Genomic DNA, 19,381 nt, shown 5'->3' with positions numbered 1-19,381 from the left:
TATTTATCGTTTTCATTTGTTATGACCGACCACAGTCTGACAGCTCCGGTCTCAGCTGATTTCCAGTCTCCCCTCCGCTCCTCTCCCGTCTCACTATAAAAGGGAAGGAAACCATGATCAGTCCAAACGCCATCAGCTGTTCTCACCTGCGTCTCCAGCACCGCCCCGTTGAGCTCACTGCACCACTCCTCCCCTGCAGCTGCGCCCGGGACCACACCTCCGCCACAGTAACCAAGCACAGGCATGCTGAAGACAGAACACAGAGATAAAGACTAGGAACCACAAGTAAGCCAAGACAACAAGACTGAATTAGAAAAGGAGATCCTAAAAAAAGAGAGACTGAAGAACAGGAGGGGAACGCTAAAGAAAGCTAAACAACCTAAAGTCATATGAATTACACAAGAGATAAATAATACTAACAGAGAATTCATAAGAACAAGGAAACTAAACAATACCAATAGAGACTAGGAAAAATAAATCACTCCTTGAGATCAAAATAATAACGAGTAACAAGAATCAACACTCCATAAATACACAACACTGGGTCAGTGACCCATGACAATCTGACTTTAAAAGCAGAAAATTAGAGGTAATCCCAGTTTTTATGTATTTAAGACATTTCTGCAGTTTACTTAATTAACAGTGCTGAGCGCCTCAGACCCAGGCCTACACACGCACACTGCACAAAGATACATCTTTCCATATCCACCCTAACCTCTGAAGCAGATGAACACATTTCCTTTAGAGCCAGCAGTGACCTTAGTGTGTCAGGAAGAATCCCCATTTACATGAACAAATTGAAGTCTGTTAGACATAGGGTTGCCAACTCCCTGAAAAATAAATAAGGGACACCTCGTGGCCAGGGCCGGGCAACCCAGTTGTCTTCACCCTTCCCAGTGTGGTAGCTCTTTTTTTTGTGTGTGAAATAATTTTTTAACCATTTGACTTGAATTTGATTTAAGCAGATGCATATTCTTTGTGATATGACCATATGGGAAACAAATGATCATTCAGCCATTTATTTTTTAGCTCAAAATGACAACATTAACACAGTAAAACAGGTCTCTTTCTTAAACAGAAGCCTGTCATGCTTAACTTTTGAGAATATAAGTAAAACTTTCTTTAAAATAACTCTGTCCTGCTTAACTTAAAATTATATAAATTAATAGAAAACAATAGAACAAAATCATTCTTGTAACAGTGCACATATAGTGCATTTAGTACAATTGGCTTCAGTTGAGGTATTATTTCAGCTTTTCTAATGCTAATCAGCTGCTCCTGTTTGTAAACCCGCTTGTTCCCATGATTACGTATCTTAACTCATCATCATTATTCATCTATGTATTACTTTTATGTATTAGTCATCTATTTGTTGTAATCATCTATCCTTGCAGTTGTTTATTACACAAAATAAATTATCACACTTCTGGCCACATAGCGCTGATATTCACCGCACATGCCCATATTAACCTTAACCAGAGGGTTTTAAAAAAACAAACCAATGTTTACATGCCATATCTGCTTCTGCCGTGGCCTGGTGGACAAGAAATTGGTTAAAGGTTCCCCGAGCTTTCACGCCCCTCATGTTCTTCATGTGCCCACCATTAGAAGCATGCCTATGGAAAAAGTGCGCTGGCACACAGTGCAGTGCGCTTTATAGGTGTTATCGTGCACTTTTCCAGCCAGGTGTTTTCCTTTTCCCATTCCTCCCTGTACTTTTGCAGCCTATTTTTCTTTCTCTGAGGGGAACAAACATTGCTGCTCTAATGCTGCTCTAATGCTGCGCTTACACTGTGCGATTTTTGGCCCATTTTGAGCCGATTTTTGAGTCATGCGACCGATTTGGTGATCTGCCCAATTTTGGCCTTCATTGTGCATCGTTTAGTATACGTGGGGTAACGAGAAGCGATTAACACCTCGAGCAGCTCCCGATCATCAATCGCTCGTGAGGGTGTCACCGCAGCTGCTCACACTGCTCACGCGCAAACATGTAAACGTCGGTGAAAAAGATGGAGCAGCACGGCTGTGCAGCGTGTGATCTGGACACAAGCGATGGAGGCACAACTTGTAGAACTTTGGAAAGCTCATCCGAGCCTTTTCGATGTGGCATCACAAAATTATCACGACCACAACAACCGTGAAAATAGTTGGATCTACATTGCTGCTCAATCACAGCTGCCTGATCAGTGTTTTTCATTAGCAATTTAGCAAAGTTGATGGTGGTGGTGTGCGTGTCTGTGTGAGTGAAAGAGAGGGGGAGCGAGCGACAGATTTTCTGTTATAACCTTCATTTTATGGAGGCACAGTGTGAGCACTCAGGTCGCATCAGAGCATCGGGCCGTATAGTGTGAGACCCTGCATCGTGACCTACCAACTTCTAACCCCTGCGAGTCAATCGTGCAGTTTGAAAATCGCACAGTGTCTGCCCAGCTTTAGGTGTACTGTCATCCGAGACTTGCACCGCAGTGTCGGCGTTTGTTTCCCTGTTGGCCATGCTTCTTGTTGTGGTCATCTGTTGTCTTCCGGTATTTTCTCCGTAAGCGACCTTTCCTCGACCAATGAGATGAGCGGTAATCTGAATTGTCATACTCGAATTGTCATAAGTGTGCTGTCAGCTCATTGGTCACAAAGCAGGAGAGGGGCTGGGAATTATGTTTTCCAACAAAGCGTTAATTCCATTAAAAGTTATAGACTACTTTTGATTATCACTGTATTACGGGACAAAGTGCGTCCCTTATTAGCTCAATACGGGACGTGTACTTTTGTTTCGAAATACGGGACTATTCCGTTTTTTTAAGGGACGGTTGGCAACCCTAGTTAGACAGATGTGATTCAACCCAGTGCTGCATACTAGTTTTAATACCTACAGCATGCAGTGATCTGTGTAATATAATGTTATGGTTAACAGTGACAAATGCTGCAGAGATGAGTCCACTGTTAGAGGCCATAAAAAATTATTTATAACCTTCACTACTACTATTTCTGTACTTTGATAAATTCTGAACCCTGACTCAAATTCTGCAGTAAACCATTCCTTTGCAGATAATCATGTAGCTGTTTTACAATTATTGTTTCAAGATTTTTTTTTTAGATAAAAGAGGGGTTGGAAGATAAAAGGAAGGTTGGATTTGTGTAAATAAATAACCAACAGAGAGCCAAAAGTCCAAAGTCGACATTAGTCAAAAGCACAAGAGGTGAGGGTGACACAAAGCTAAGGTGCTATGAAATAGTATTTGTCCATTTCCCAATTTCTTTTATTTTTGTATTTATTTATTTATTTTTTGCAAATTTGTCAGACTTAATGTTTCAGATGATAAAATTAATTTTTATATAGCAAGGATAACCTGGGAAAATATGAAATTGAGTTTTTAAAAGGTTATTTCATTTATTAAGGCTATCCAAACCTACCTGGCCCTATGTGAAAAGGTAATTGCACACCTTGGTAAATCATGAATTAACTAACCATACCCAGGCCTGATGACTGCCAGACTTAATGAATGAATGTTACGGCCCTGGGCCTTGGAGGGAGTGAGACTGCCTTTTTGGTGTTCATGCAAATCCATGTGTGCCATGACTTGTGTGTGATTGGTTACTGGGAGACCCGTGCCAACCCTCTCTTATGCAGAATGAAGTGTGCCAGACCACACGGACGATCGGCTGCCCGGGGATCCCGTGATGCTCCAAGAGGCAATCAGTGGCTGATCGTGCCCACCTGTGGCTACAAAAGGCTGGAGGTCCTTCACTCAGTGGCTGCTGCTTAGGACTGAACATGCAGTTTGCCCTTCGTGCCTCCCGCGTCGATCTTTGTTGAACTTGTTCATATTGCTGAACTTTGTCAAACCTTGGTGCATGCTTTGAACTCAGCCTGATTAGAGTTTTGAGCTGCTAGCTGGCTGTGAGTAGAATTTTGTGATGCTGGCTTGCCTTAGTTAACCCCTAGCTTTTATTTTGTGTGCTGCCAGCTTGCCTTAGTTAACCTTTAACTTTTACTCTTGACTGTTCTTTCTTTATGTAATAATTGTTTGCCCAGTGGTCTGTTGAACAGCCCTGTCGGTTTTCTGTTTAAAGTTTGTAATTAAAACCTTTTTCTTGTGTTGCGGGCTCATGTATGTTACTCCTTCCCTGACGCCTAGCAGAGGGGGTTGTAACATAAGTGGCGGCTCGTCTGGGATCCTCCTTTTCCCCATAAGGAGAATTCCCTTTTGTGAAAGAGAGAACGTGTGTTTTGCTCAATTTTGGGATTTTTTTCTTCTTCTGCCCTTTTCCCTGTTTTGAGCGCCATGTCGGCTCCATTTTGTTTAGAGGATTTTTTGAAAGCTCCATCTGTTGTGCTCCTTGAGAGCTGCCGCAAATGCGAATTGCTGAAAATTGCAGAACACCTTAAGCTACAGGTCTCTAAAACACTCCGTAAGAGTGACTTGAAAAAGCGGGTAGTAGACGAGTTGGTGGAGGCTGGTTTAATGCAAGTCCCTGATCTGCCTGAAGTGCCTATGGTCTCTGGTGAGCCTAGTCAAACTTCCTCATTTGAGGGGGACCATAAAGATGGTACGGGTCATGACAGTGTGGGAGATGAGCGGGGGAAGACGCCGCGCACGCTCCCTCGCTATGATCCCCTTTCCTCTGGAAGCTCAGAAGCACGGGACGGGGCCCGGCTAAAGATGCGCTTGGCACGGCTCCAGTTGGAGGCCGAGGAGAGGGCTCAAGCCAGGCGAGCTCAATTACAGCTTGAGATCAGAAAGCTGGAAATAGAGGCAGATAAGACAATGAGGCTGCGTAAGCTGGAGCTGGAGTCTCAGCCACGAGCCTCATCTGTCTCCGCTGATGGTCCAGGTTCTGCCCCCGTGTCTACTACTCCTTATGACATTAGTAAGTGCATTTCTTTAGTGCCTGCATTTAAAGAGGCTGAGGTGGATTCTTATTTTGCGGCATTTCAGCGCATTGCTGGTGCTTTGCGGTGGCCTAGTGAGATCTGGCCCCTTTTATTACAGTGTAAACTGACTGGAAAAGCCCAAGAGGTGGTAGTTGCGCTTCCCTTAAAAGACAGTTTGGAGTATTCTTGTGTTAAATCAGCTGTGTTGCAAGCATATGAATTGGTTCCAGAAGCATACAGGCAGAAATTTCGGCTACAGAGGAAACTTCCCTCCCAAACGTATGTGGAGTTTGCCAGGGAAAAAGGTATCCTCTTTGACAAGTGGTGCTCTGCGTCAAAAGCCAGTGATTATGATTCATTGCATGAATTGATGTTGCTGGAAGACTTTAAAAAGTGTCTTCCAGAGAGTATAGTGTTATACCTGAATGAGCAGAAAGTAACCACTTTAGCAACTGCAGGAGTTCTCGCAGACGAGTATGTGCTCACCCATAAGTCCTATTTTCTGGTTGGAATAGAGATGGGTTATGCTCCTAAACCAGTTCACAAAGTCTATATCAAATCAGAACTCGTTACGGGATTTTTCCCCGTCGCAGTATGCCCAACCTTACCCATAGAGGGGGTTGCCATGTTGCTAGGAAATGATATTGTGGGCGGATTAGTGCGTCCTAGTCTAGAGGTGCTGGATAAGCCCCTCAGTTCTGATGCCCCAGAGATTTCTGTGACCCCAAAGCTGTACCCAGCCTGTGTGGTTACTCATGCCCAAGCCCGTAAAGACGGTTACGTTACCCTCGCTGATTCTGTGTTGAGGACCTCATTTTCTGAGGAGGGTGTCGCGTTATCTGAACAAAACAATGTTTTGTCTCCACCAGACTTTGTGAACCCTGAGGAGCCTGGTCCATCTGAAAAAGATATTCCACTGCCTTTGACCCGAGAAAACCTGTCGACAGCTCAGATAGCTGGCAAATCATTAAAGCCATGTTTTAAGCGTGTGGTAAGTGCTGAGCAAGCCAGCCATGAGCAACAAGCCTGTTCCATAGAACAAAATGTGCTAATGCCCTTCGTGCCTCCCGCTTCGATCTTTGTTGAACTTGTTCATATTGCTGAACTTTGTCAAACCTTGGTGCATGTGTAACCACGGTAACTTCTGTCCCTACTAACTGCCAGTCCCTTTATTGTGGCGGGAATGAACCCTGTAGAAGTTCCGGGTCAATCAGCTGCATGTCCCTGCTCCTCTGGCTGCTGTTGTCCCTGTGGTTGGCGTACTTGTGAGATATCGACAAATTTTACACTACAGACCAGTTGACAGCGTGCAATAACCCGGCCGATTCATTCATCTTTACACCACCTCACAATCGACTCAACGGTGAGTTATTTGTTTGTTTTGTTTTGTCACAATCAATGAAAATGCGGAGCCGCGATCGCACATCCTAAAACGCCGGTAAGCTAATGCTAGGCTACCGACAGTAAGTGCAATTATTAGTTTTATTTATTGAATATTGTTTTTGTTTATTCCATTATGACCGAATGTTGACTTAACGTATCTAGAGTTGAACGAGTGATTTGATTTTTGTAGTTTTGTCCGTTTTGGATGTTTTTTGTTACTTCTGATGAAATGCCAAAACGGCCTATGAGATTATTGAATCTGTTGCGCAACACCTGTGGTTAAATGAGTTTTGTAAATATATTTGAGTAACTTTGGATAATGTTTATTAGCTTTATTGCTGATATACTTTGATGGGACCCATGAGAATGTTTTTCTATAATAGTATTTTGAATGAAATTCATTATAAGAGATGATGGTTTATAGAGATTGACAGACCACGTGACTTTCGCGCATTGCATGCCGGGAACTCGTGGCAAAACAATCCAAGCATTTGCAGCACCGCAAAACGTTCATTCTTCGATTCCAATAAATTCTTGCTTTTTCTTTGCCCCCCAAAAAGGAATGTACAAAACGAAGGAGAACAATGCCGGTCCGTACAAAGACAGACTTGATGAAAAGTCAAAGAAAAGATACTAGGAAAAAAATCAAACCAGTGAAAGGGTCAGACCCTTACGAGCACACAGAGGGACAAAATACGTTGGTGTGCTGCCCAACTTTCACCACGCTCATATTTATAATTATACGCTTCTTGGAGTGAGTGCATACACTCGTGAAGTTTAGTAACTTCAGGTCACTGCAACAAGCCCAGGTACAGTCAAAGGAGCTTGCAAAGAAAAGCGTCTGGACTTCTTTAAGTTGCTTGAAGACGTTTCACCTCTCATCCGAGAAGCTTCTTCAGTTCTAAGGTCAAATGGTGGAGAGTCCCAGATATAAACCTAGTGGGAGTGACCCCCCACAGAGGGACAAAAGGACCCCCTGATGATCCTCTAATCGCCTGAGCCAAGGTGGGAAACTGGGCGTGGGTCCCAATCAGCCAGAGTTTCGGGTGTGTTCATTGTGAAACCTGGCCCCACCTTATCATGCGAATTCCTGAGGTCAGATGGCCCAGGATGTGAGTGGGCGTTAAGGCGTCTGGGAAGGGATCTCAAAACTGGATTATAGATGGCAGAGAGTTGGTGTCGTAAACCCCCGCCTCTGTTCAAAGATGGTCGCTCACAGTGGACATAGATTGCTTCTTTCACTCCTCTTTCAAACCATCTGTCCTCTCTGTCCAAAATGTGAACATTGGCATCCTCGAAAGAGTGTCCTTTATCCTTAAGATGCAGATGGACTGCTGAGTCTTGTCCTGTGGAGGTGGCTCTTCTGTGTTGTGCCATGCGCTTGTGAAGTGGCTGTTTGGTCTCTCCAATGTAGAGGTCTGAGCATTCCTCGCTGCCCTGTACAGCATACACCACATTGTTAAGTTTGTGTTTTGGAGTTTTGTCTTTCGGGTGAACCAGTTTCTGTCTGAGCGTGTTGCTGGGTCTGAAATACACTGGGATGTCATGCTTGGAGAAAACTCTCCTGAGTTTCTCTGATACGCCGGCTACATAGGGGATGACAATGTTGTTGCGTCTGTCCTTCTTATCCTCCCTCGCTGGTGTCTGGTCTTCTTTTCTGTGCCTCTTTGCTGACTTTAAGAACGCCCATTTAGGATAGCCGCACATTTTGAGTGCTTACTTTACATGTGTGTGTTCCTTCTTTTTCCCTTCAGGCTTAGAGGGAACATGTTCTGCCCGGTAGTGTAGGGTCCGGATTACTCCAAGTTTGTGTTCCAAAAGGTGATGGGAGTCAAAGAGGAGGTACTGGTCCGTGTGTGTGGGCTTCCGGTAAACTTCGATGTTGAGTTTGCCGTTCTCTTCAATGTGCACGGCGCAGTCCAGGAAAGGCAGACAGTTGTCCTTTGTGTCTTCCCTGGTGAACTTGATATTCTTATCCACAGCGTTAATGTGCGCAGTGAAGGATTCCACTTCTTGTGTCTTGATTTTGACCCAGGTGTCGTCCACATATCTGTACCAGTGGCTGGGTACTCTTCCTTTGAAAGAGCCAAGAGCCTTCCTTTCCACTTCCTCCATGTAAAGGTTGGCTACAATAGGTGAGGTCAGTAATTTGCACCAGAGGTACACTTCAACTGTGAGAGACAGAATGTGAAAAAAAAAATCCATGAATTCACATGGTAGGATTTGTAAAGAATTTATTCGTAAATTAGGGGGGAAAATAAGTATTTGGTCACCTCGAACAAGGAAAATCTCTGGCTCTCACAGACCTGTAACGTCTTCTTTAAGAAGCTTTTCTGTCCCCCACTCGTTACCTGTATGAATGGCACCTGTTTGAACTCATCATCTGTATAAAAGACACCTGTCCACAGCCTCAAACAGTCAGACTCCAAACTCCGCCATGGCCAAGACCAAAGAGCTTTCGAAGGACACCAGGAAAAGTATTGTAGACCTGCACCAGACTGGGAAGAGTGAATCTACAATAGGCAAGCAGCTTGGTGTGAAAAAATCAACTGTGGGAGCAATCATCAGAAAATGGAAGACATACAAGACCACTGATAATCTCCCTCGATCTGGGGCTCCACGCAAGATCTCATCCCGTGGGGTCAAAATGATCATGAGAACGGTGAGCAAAGATCCCAGAACCACACGGGGGGACCTGGTGAATGACCTGCAGAGAGCTGGGACCAAAGTAACAAAGGTCACCATCAGTAACACACTACAACGGCAGGGAATCAAATCCCGCAGTGCCAGACGTGTTCCGCTGCTGAAGCCAGTGCATGTCCAGGCCCGTCTGAAGTTTGCCAGAGAGCACATGGATGATACAGCAGAGGATTGGGAGAATGTCATGTGGTCAGATGAAACCAAAGTAGAACTTTTTGGTATAAACTCAACTCGTCGTGTTTGGAGGAAGAAGAATACTGAGTTGCATCCCAAGAACACCATACCTACTGTGAAGCATGGGGGTGGAAACATCATGCCATGGGGCTATTTTTCTGCCAAGGGGACAGGACGACTGATCCGTGTTAAGGACAGAATGAATGGGGCCATGTATCGTGAGATTTTGAGCCAAAACCTCCTTCCATCAGTGAGAACTTTGAAGATGAAACGAGGCTGGGTCTTCCAACATGACAATGATCCAAAACACACCGCCCGGGCAACAAAGGAGTGGCTCCGTAAGAAGCATTTGAAAGTCCTGGAGTGGCCTAGCCAGTCTCCAGACCTCAACCCCATAGAAAATCTGTGGCGGGAGTTGAAAGTCCGTGTTGCTCGGCAACAGCCCCAAAACATCACTGCTCTTGAGAAGATCTGCATGGAGGAATGGGCCAAAATACCAGCTACTGTGTGTGCAAACCTGGTAAAGACATATAGTAAACGTTTGACCTCTGTTATTGCCAACAAAGGTTATGTTACAAAGTATTGAGTTGTATTTTTGTTATTGACCAAATACTTATTTTCCACCCTAATTTACGAATAAATTCTTTACAAATCCTACCATGTGGATTCATGGACTTTTCTTTCACATTCTGTCTCTCACAGTTGAAGTGTACCTCTGGTGCAAATTACTGACCTCTGTCATCATTTTAGGTGGGGGAACTTGCACAATCGGTGGCTGACTAAATACTTTTTTGCCCCACTGTATATGTGTATATATGTATGTGTGTGTGTATGTATGTATGTATGTATGTATGTATGTGTGTATATATATATAATATATATATATATACACACACACACACACACACACACACACACACATATATATATATATATATATATATATATATATACACACACACACACACACACACACACACACACACACACACACACACATATATACTAGGGGTGCAACGATATTCGTATCGATATTGAACCGTTCGATACAGTGCTTTCGGTTCGGTACGCATATGTATCGAACAATACAAAATTTTTAATTTATTTTATCAACTTTCCTTCTGACGATGCTGTCTGTGTTGAGCGCTCAGTGAATCTGCGTTCGACTACTCCGCCTAGGCTGCACTGTCGAGCCTAGGCGGAGTAGTCGAACGCAGATTCACTGAGCGCTCAACACAGACAGCATCGTCAGAAGGAAGAGCGCAGGGCAAGCTAGCGAGACAGAAGTTAAGCTCTCCTTGCAACATGGACCTCCCCCACCCTCATTCAGATCTGGCGTTTGGAATTATTTTGGTTTTCATGTGACGTATGACCCTGAAGGTAAGCGAGTCATGGACTAAAGTAAAACAGTATGTTGGATGTGCCATGCAATGCTCAATTACATGGGTGGGAACTAGTGTGTTAGCGCAGTTAGCTCGTTAACGTGTTGGCCGTCTAGCCCCATGCACGGGGCGATCGGCGGTAGCTCGTTAACGGAGATTTGCCGTGTTGTGGCGTTAAGGTCATTTCAACGAGATTAACCTGAAAGCACTAGTGGGAACACAACGAATATGACTGCACATTTACACCGACATCATCCTAGTGCAAAGACAAGTGGAAGCAGAAAAAAAACAAGCAAGCATGCCACTAACTTTAGCCGAGTCATTTAGACAGCTGTTAGCACATGATTCTCCTTATATGTTTAATATGCTGCTGAGAATATAGCCCAGAAGAAGCGGATAGTATAGCTTTTATTTTGGAAAGAGACATTTCTCTGTAATAAACTCTCTTTTCCAAACTATAAGGCAAAAAGAAAGTGCAGCTTTATGGTTTCATGGACAAAATAATTTCTGTGGCTGCAATATGACGAGCTAAATAACCAGGGCTGCACATAAGTGGTCCGCAGGTGCGCATTCGCTGTCAAAATAAAAAACACGCACAAGGGCTAGGGTTAAATTTAAAAACTGTACTTTTGAGTTAAAATATATATTTATAATTTTAATAAATGACAAATTAAAAAGGCATGAACATTTTTTTTGTATCGAAAAAATATCGAACCGTGACACCAAAGTATCGAACCGAACCGAACCGTGAATTTTGTGTATCGTTGCACCCCTAGTATGTATGTATATGTATATAAAAGACAGTACACCCGTTTGTTTATTTTCGATTACTTGTATATTTTGGGGGAAAAAAAAAAAAAGATCATATTGTTCAATATACCTTATATATCTAATACCTAGGCAACAATGTGTATGAGAGAGAGAGAGAGAGAGAGGATTATAAGATCATCTGAGTGTTGGAAGCTACATCATGATATACAAAGCCTGCATTCTATATATAACCATAAATAAAACTTCAACCATCAAAAAAAAAAACAACTCCTCGCAGGTGAGATATTTCAGGCATGTCCTGAGGGGAGGAGGCCCTCGGGCAGACCCAGAATATCCCATCTCTTTAGCTGGCTTAGGCATGACTCAATGTGTGCCAACAAATTAATCAAGGAAACCAATGGATCAACTTGATTTTTTACCCAATAAGTTAGACGCAATGTGTCCTCCGAATGAGCTGGAAGAGGTAGCTGGGTTGAGTTCAGGCCTGACCGACTCATCTCAGACTGTTGCCCCCGTTACTCAAATTCAGACAAGCAGTACAACATAGATGGATGAAAATTGCTTTCTGATGGCTTATGCTGCAAGCTCATCAGCCCTACTTTCAAATCCCAAGGAGGGACAGGCAGTCCCCAATCTCACTACTTTAACTTCAAACACTAAACAGTAAAACCATCCATTCTCCTCCACTTATCCAATTCAGTGTTGCAAGGGTGCTGGGGCCTACCCCAGCAGCTGTAGGATGAGAGACAGGGTACACTATGGATAGATCGCCAGTCTGTCTCAGGGCTAACACAGACAGACAACCATTTCCATTTACCTTCAGGCCTATGGCCAATTTTGAACCAATTAACCTAATTCAACTATTTCCATGTCTTTGGACCATGGGAGGAAGCTGAAGTACCCAGAAAAACTTCTCATAGAAAGGCCCAGGCTAGATGGTGGAATCAAACTAAGGACCTTCTTGATGTGAGGCAACAGTGCTAACAACAACGCCACTGGTGGTTACAACTGTCCAACAATGAAAAAGCAAAACTTAAAAATATTCACTAAAAATCCAAAGCTGAAATCTATAACTAAGAATTCAAAACTCAGAACAGAAACGAACAACAGAAACCCTTAGAACCATGCCAGCAAGAGGTGATAGAAAGCCATGCATAATTTCATGAAACTTCCATAGTTGAAAACGGTGAAAAAAACAAAACTTCTGCTGTTTTTGTCTGTTCAGGTGGGACGGCTACAGTGTCCTCTGCTGCTGGTTGTAGGTGAGGATGATCAGAACTGGCCATCCCAAGAGTCTGCATTGGATGTAAGTTTCCTGTCACAACTTCCTATGTAAAGAAGGTGGTTGAAATAAGGTTAGAAATGGGATTAACCCTCTCAAGGCAGGCGTTGCAGATTTGCAACAGTTAAAAACTAACAACCTGATTACCCCACATACATATTTTATGAGGTTTTTTTTACTCAGAAGTACCACTGCAGGACTTGGTTGTGCATTAGCAATAAAAAGTTTAAGTTTAATTTGAGCCTGAGAGGGTTAAAAGAATCTGCATGCATTGCTTTGAACATTCCTCAGCAAACTGCCCTGGTTGATGTAGCACGGACTCCCAACAGAGTAGTAACCACAGACTGGGGCAACCTGTCAACCTCCAGTTGAGGTTCAGGCTTAGGTGTTCTAGGCAATGCCCCAGATCTCCAAGCGATGCTGCAGACATGTGTAAGCCAAAATAGCCTCATGATTGTCATCTCCCTGATAGCCCTTCCTTGTCAGAAAAGTGGAGCTTTCCATTGCTTGAACCCCCCCTTGCTGAGGATGTGTCACCATTGGGGAAAAAAAGTGGTTAATGCCATCACTGATGGCCAACACAGGAACTATAAATGATAACCCTGCATCATTTTATAAACCATCGAAGGGTTTGCCCCCAAGAGTCTCCCAGGACAGCTGATGCCCCAGGGGACACTGGGGCAGCTCCAAGAGTCCCCCAGGACACTGGCCACCCAGGGAGGTAGCAGGAAGAGGCTTGGTCCTGAAATCTTTCAGAAACAGGGAGGAGGCTTTTGTAGCCCCTGGCTCCAACCCTTGTTTTTCTGTGGGCTTTGTTCAGCTTTACCACACGGAGTGCTGCTTCCTATAGCATCGAGCTTGTGTCTGGCTCAGATATAGCAGATGGAACCACAAGTAGTTTAAGTAGACAGCCATGGTTTTCTACCTAAGATAGCCAGAGGGCAGTGCTTTGCTATCCAGAAGGAGGTCATAGCCCTGCTGGTTGCCACTCCCTGCTCCTTCATTACCTTTACCAAAAGTAGAGAGGTTAGGACGTGCTGCATTTCTATGGCATTTCAGATCCATCCCCCAGCAGTTTAGTCACTCGGTACTGGTACATCACTTGCGTTATCCTCCCGTTCCTGGATTGTCAGTTAAATATATAATTGCCTGCAACATCCAATTGGAACAATATTTCACTTCACAAAAATCTCAAAAATATATTTGAAAAAATTCTACTAAATAAAACAGAAAATAAAGCATATAGGGGGTAAAGGGGATCAAAACTATAAAATTCAAATCGAAATTTCTCAGGTTTTTGGTGCATTACATTTGGGATGGGTAATAACTTATTGAAGATCATTAGACATAATTTTGTGAGTTCTCTGGCTAGTAAGTATCAACATGATTTTTTTAGATAAAATGTTTTCAAGTTTGTGTCTGTAAAGAATAAATTATGTGACAACTAAAGGGCTTCACATAAAAAAGACACAACAAAACTATTTCAAAAATATAAGAACGTTTTACTTTCATGTTTTCCAGATTAAGGAAATGATGGCACGAGCGGGGAACAGTCATCTGCTCACTGTCCTGTCATACCCAAATGCAGGTCACTTGATCGAACCGCCCTACACACCACATGCCAGATCTAGCACCTTCAAGACCATTGAAATAGAAGAGAAGAGTAGGTTCACTTTCACACTGCAAGGTTGTAGACTGTCTCAGTTGTTCTTTGAGGACCAGAGGGGTCCACATTTTGGCAGGTTTGAGAAATGAATGTTATTTAAAGTTGATGTTCAGGTAATTTTGTGGCAAGAAAATGATTGTGAAAAAAACTCTGGACTACACATGCAAATTATCAGTAAATTTCTTGCGGTACCAGTTTTGGTAACAGCAGTTTTTTGGGGAGTCCTGATGTCTGTTTTGTTTTTGCAGTGATGTGTCTGTGGGGTGGACAAACGGTGGAACATTCTCGAGCTCAGGAGGATGCCTGGAAAAAGATGGTGGTTTTTCTCAGAGAGAATCTGTATGGTGGCAGAAACCCTACCTCATTTTCTCACCTGTAGTCAAGATGATGACATGAGTTCCAAAGTCAATCCAAGATGAAAATATTTGGCTAAAGACATAGTTAGGTGAGACGACAATGGAAGCTCTTCTGTGGCAATCAGTATATAATGCATTGCTATGAAGATATTGATTATGACCTTTGGATTCAGTTTCAATATTACTTATTAAAAATGTCTTCTTAATAGAAATAGTTAACGGGTGTAATGGCTTTTGTAGTAGGAAGCTGCCACTTCATATGATCATTAAATCATAAACTACTTTTACAGAAAGACAAGCAGAGACAATTGTTCCCCCACCAAATACTCACACAAACCAAAATATCTTCCTGCACTATACCGATTTAACAGGATAAACTGGATAAGGTGCACTGCTTTTTGACTGATGAATTCTAAAATGTTTTTACTACTATAATTAAATATCTAATATATTACAAAAAATTATTAGTGAAAATGACAAGTGGTGAAGAAATTTTTCAAACCATTCCTTTAGGAAAAGAAGCAATAAAATACTGAAAGCACATCAGTACACATAAAAATGTGCTACTGAAAACTGTGCATTCAGACTGACTATAAGTTTAATTTCCAGCATCAAATTCTATACATCATGTCTGCAGTAGTTGTCCTTTGGGGATCTCTGGAAAAAAGTTGTTTGTGAAAAATAAATATGTTGGCCTGTGTTTGTAAAGTGTATTAAAATGTTAATAACAAATAAAGGCTAAATTAAAAGGTTTGATCATTACATGACATGGTTAACTGTCAATATCTATAGGGACAATTAAAATATGAATGAATGTAGAGTGTAACAAAGTACAAATACACCGTTACTATATTTAAGTAGTTCATAGTTCATCAAGTTCAAGTTCATCAAGTTCATCAAATTTTATTCACCACATGCAGTGGCAGGTTGCCCTGCAGTGAAATGAACCCGCCCCCCGACCTTACACACACAACACAGACATCACATGGGGACACAAGTCAGAGAACGGTTGCATTACAGAAAAACCACTGAAATGTACACTACAATGGGAAAAGTACAAGAGGAAAAAAAGAGACCTCTACTCATGCTGGGCTATATGAGAACAGGAAACAAAAAAACTCCTCTGCACAGAAAGCACATAAATGTCCACAGTACAACATTATAGAGCACGTGACCAGCAACGGGGTTGGGTAGGGGATAAGGAGTAATCCCAGGCAACACAGCAGGCATCCTGCCACTGCGCCGACTCTCCAGCAAACTCTCCCCTCCTCGATTCAGAGATGGTCTTTCCCTTTTCACGTAAATGGCCTCCTTGACTGCGCGCTCAAACCAGCGTTCCTCCCTGTCCAAGATGTGTACATCCTCATCATTGAAAGAGTGTCCACGGGCCTGTAGGTGTGAATAGACTGCAGAGTCCTGGCCTGACGAGGTGGCTCTTCTGTGTTGTGCCATCCGCTTTGCCAGAGGTTGTTTTGTTTCCCCGATGTATAAATCCTGACAATCCTCCTGGCATTTAACAGCGTAAACTATGTTACTCTGTTTGTGTCGGGGGACCCGATCCTTGGGGTGGACCAATTTTTGGCGCAGTGTGTTTTGGGGTTTAAAAGCCACAGAGACCTGGTGTTTAGAAAAAATGTGTCTCAACTGCTCCGATACTCCTGACACACATGGGATCACTACAGGTTTTTGCTTAGGCAGCGGTTGTCCTTTTCTCCTGGATCGGCTGGAACTTTCTTTTGGTGCCTTCCCAGCTTTGACAAAAGTCCAGCTGGAATAACCACATTTACTCTTCTTGAGGTGCTGTTCTTCTGCTTGCCTGGCCGCTGTGTCTGTGGGGATGGTGTTCACTCGCACGATTTGATATCCTCGTGTCGGTGTTGTTCCCACATCATCATAATAAATGTTGGTTCAAGGTTCAACATTGCAAGTGACCAATCAAATTGTTGTGACGTCATACTTTTGCGACTTTGGAAAAAACCGCCTTAAAAAAAATCTACTTAACTTGCGAGAAACCGCCTCTGTCTGCCAATCCAGCACCGACACGAGGATATCAAATCATTCCTTTTGCACACAGGGCCATGTAGGTTTGGATTTTTTCCCCAATTAATAATACACACCTTCATTTAGAAACTGCATTTTGTGTTTACTTGTGTTAGCTTTGTCTAATATTTAAATTTGTTTCATGATTGGAAACACTGTAGGAGCAAAACAAGAGCAAAAACTATTGGTCTTGTTTTCAGCAAATGATTGGCATCATCATGTATTGCTTTTTGTCCTGGCAGGCAAAATGAATTGTGGCACACAGAGTTATATTTTATGTCCAGCTAGTTTTGTTGCAGGTAGATTACAACCAAATTCTATACACCATTATGATCATAAAAAACAAGATGCAGGTGATCATAACAAAAACCTTCCTAAGAGGCTTTTTAGTTATAGTGTTACTTTTTACTCACTGCATTTCATTTCATTAAGAAATCCAGAGATCTGTGTGTTTGTTTGCAAACAGCTGACATTATGTATGTGTTCTTGTAGCAAATAAACACCTCTCCCCCACAACAAACAGCAAAAAAAACAAACAAACTGAAGAGAAAACATAAACAAATGTTGTCCTGCATGGAATAATTAAAAATTGGATTTTGTATGTTTTTGTCTGCATGCATTTTGCATTTCGATGCCTGCAGACACACATTTTTAAAACCAGGTTTTAGGTGCCAAGTTTATAACTGTTTCTGGTGGATGAAATGTTTTTTGTTTTTTTTTAAAATAGCAATACTTAAAAAACAAAAGACAAAACTCCTTTCCTATTTTGAAGTTGTATATATACTTTATCTTCATTTCCATATTTTGTGTTTTGTTCTCTATGAACTCATTTTCTCTTCTCTTTCCACTCAGTCCCAGCCAGTCGGGGCAAATGGCTCCCTCTCTGAGCCTGGTTCTGTTACTTTCTGTTAAGAGGTTCCTTCACACCATCGCCTTCCCACAGTAATAGGATCTAATTGTCTCTTTATCTTCTAGTGTAACGTACCTTAAAGTGACTATTGTGATTTTATTTATTATAGACATAATGAATTGACATCGGAGAACCGGCATCTAGTTGTAACTACGACTTGTGTCCGCTAGGTGGCGTCTTTTCTCCATCTCTGCTGCTTTAACTTCGGAAACCCCTCTACCTGTGCAGTATTCTCTTAGCTTATTAACCTTATGTGTGACAGCACCAGTCGGGCTTCTTTTCTTCTCTTCTATGATGTGACTGACATCATTTCAGTTTGGTCCAGGATCGTGCAGTCCCTGCACAAGTCTGTCACTGGTTCTGTTAGGGGGAGCTTGACATGAAACTCATCAGCTTCGTGTGACGAGCACGAGAGCCGCCAGTGTTTTCTGTGACGTAGGCCAGCCGCACACTGCACTTTGGAGAGCTGCGAGAGGCGAAGAAAAGCATGCGCTTCTCTCTTGTGGACGCAACCGGCTGCTCTTATAAGGTCCATTCTCTGAATTGTCGGACACTTTGATATGAGACCAATCAGGACTGGAGAGGGAGGGTCCTGGGATTTTCCCGTGTGAGTCGAACCTACACTTGCAGGCGATCAGGGTTGATATTAACCTGAAGACATGACAATTTCTCTGACAGAACTATGATCAGCGCTGATCTCTAACTAAAGACACGGAGGAAAAGGTGAATTTTCACATCACTTTTTTGTTTGCGGATGCTGGATCGAAACTCAGTGGAGGAATTTGACTGAACAGGTTTAATGTGATGTTACTAACTGCTGGAGACACAAGACAACTGGCTGACTTGCGAAGCTGACGAAAAAACCTCTTCTTACTAGGATAAAAAAGATTCCTGAAGATTTACCGGTGATATTTGGCAGGTAAATTTTAATTACATTACATTTAAATTTTCTGTAAATGTAGCTACACATGTCGCATGTAATTGATAACGTTTTTGTGATCTATGGGAACATGTTGGAGCTTCGGATTCTGCAGTCAATAATCAGTTAATCATTTAGTAGCAGTTTACAAAGCTGCCAGTTTGCTTCTCAAGCTGTTTGTATGTTTCAATTAAAAATAGATTTTGGGACTGTAGCTAGTTCTGAATGCATTTGACTCAATCGTGCACATGAGCCCACAGTGTACAGTGCTGGCACGCTTTTACGCCCCCCCGCCACCACCCCTCCTTTTTTATGGATGCGTCTTGGTGACTTCGTGCGCATACCTGAAAAATGCTTGCGTGTTCTCCATGTTCCCACTGGGAAAATGTTCAGGCACGTGTGAGTACGCTCAGCTTAAGAATCTACACTGTACTTAGGATGAAAGGTGTTTGCTCCCTATTATGATGAGTTTGCGTGTGCAAGGCTCACTAAGTGTGTGTCTTAATGGCAAAGAGGCGTAGAAAAAGGGGCAAATAAATAAAAAAATAAAAAAATAAAGCAGAATTAACTGAAGGAAAGGATAAAAAGAAGTCGGTGAGCTGCACAGAAACAAAGTGCAGCTCACAGAGACAATGCGTGTGTGTGTGTATATATATATATATATATATATATATATATTTCTTTTTTTTTCCACTGTGCAGCATCCAATAAGAAGTTGCTGGCTTTATCTATTTACCTGGAATCTACTGCCATCATCATCATCATCACCCATCATCTAGTTCTGATGGATACAGCAAAGTTCATAAGGCAGGTAGAAACTCGCAGTTCAACCATTGTTTAGATACACTTATAGCCAGGTGTATGTATGAACTTGAACAGACTTTGGTATATGAGGAAGGAAGGGTTGTTGCAATACTGGGATCTCCAG

General features: G+C 42.6%; 3 protein-coding genes across 5 annotated transcripts in view; all 3 read left to right on the top strand.

The window, feature by feature from the left end:
- The window catches only part of LOC309710368 (peroxisomal succinyl-coenzyme A thioesterase-like), a 30,345-nt gene extending 14,999 nt beyond the window's left edge, over nucleotides 1–15,346 (top strand). For both annotated transcript variants that reach the window (XM_082539755.1, XM_082539754.1), the window contains exons 9-11: nucleotides 12,506–12,586; nucleotides 14,084–14,225; nucleotides 14,477–15,346. In XM_082539755.1, coding sequence (XP_082395881.1) covers nucleotides 12,506–12,586; nucleotides 14,084–14,225; nucleotides 14,477–14,607 — 354 coding nt within the window. In that variant the 3' untranslated portion in view covers nucleotides 14,608–15,346. The remainder of the gene's footprint in view (nucleotides 1–12,505; nucleotides 12,587–14,083; nucleotides 14,226–14,476) is intronic.
- Nucleotides 128–8,462, top strand: LOC309710366 (uncharacterized protein). Its single transcript, XM_082539752.1, has 2 exons — nucleotides 128–285; nucleotides 3,626–8,462. Exon 2 carries the CDS (start codon nucleotides 4,281–4,283, stop codon nucleotides 6,000–6,002), a length of 1,722 nt encoding a protein of 573 aa, XP_082395878.1. The 5' UTR covers nucleotides 128–285; nucleotides 3,626–4,280; the 3' UTR covers nucleotides 6,003–8,462.
- Nucleotides 15,347–17,527: 2,181 nt separating the features above from the next.
- Nucleotides 17,528–19,381, top strand: part of LOC309710365 (metabotropic glutamate receptor 8-like) — a 143,206-nt gene continuing 141,352 nt past the window's right edge. For both annotated transcript variants that reach the window (XM_082539751.1, XM_082539750.1), the window contains exon 1: nucleotides 17,528–18,453. The gene's annotated coding sequence lies outside the window, so the exon portion shown is untranslated. The remainder of the gene's footprint in view (nucleotides 18,454–19,381) is intronic.

Source organism: Aulonocara stuartgranti, assembly GCF_965226115.1.
Source record: "Aulonocara stuartgranti genome assembly, chromosome: 7".
NCBI classification, from domain to species: Eukaryota; Metazoa; Chordata; class Actinopteri; order Cichliformes; family Cichlidae; genus Aulonocara; species Aulonocara stuartgranti.
The sequence above is the reverse complement of the archived record's forward strand: the minus strand, read 5'-3'. Positions and strand labels throughout refer to the sequence as shown.

Bases quoted from the DNA above. Each gene is read 5' to 3' on its own strand.
- LOC309710366 (XM_082539752.1), top strand. From the start codon at position 4,281: ATGTCGGCTCCATTTTGTTTAGAGGATTTTTTGAAAGCTCCATCTGTT.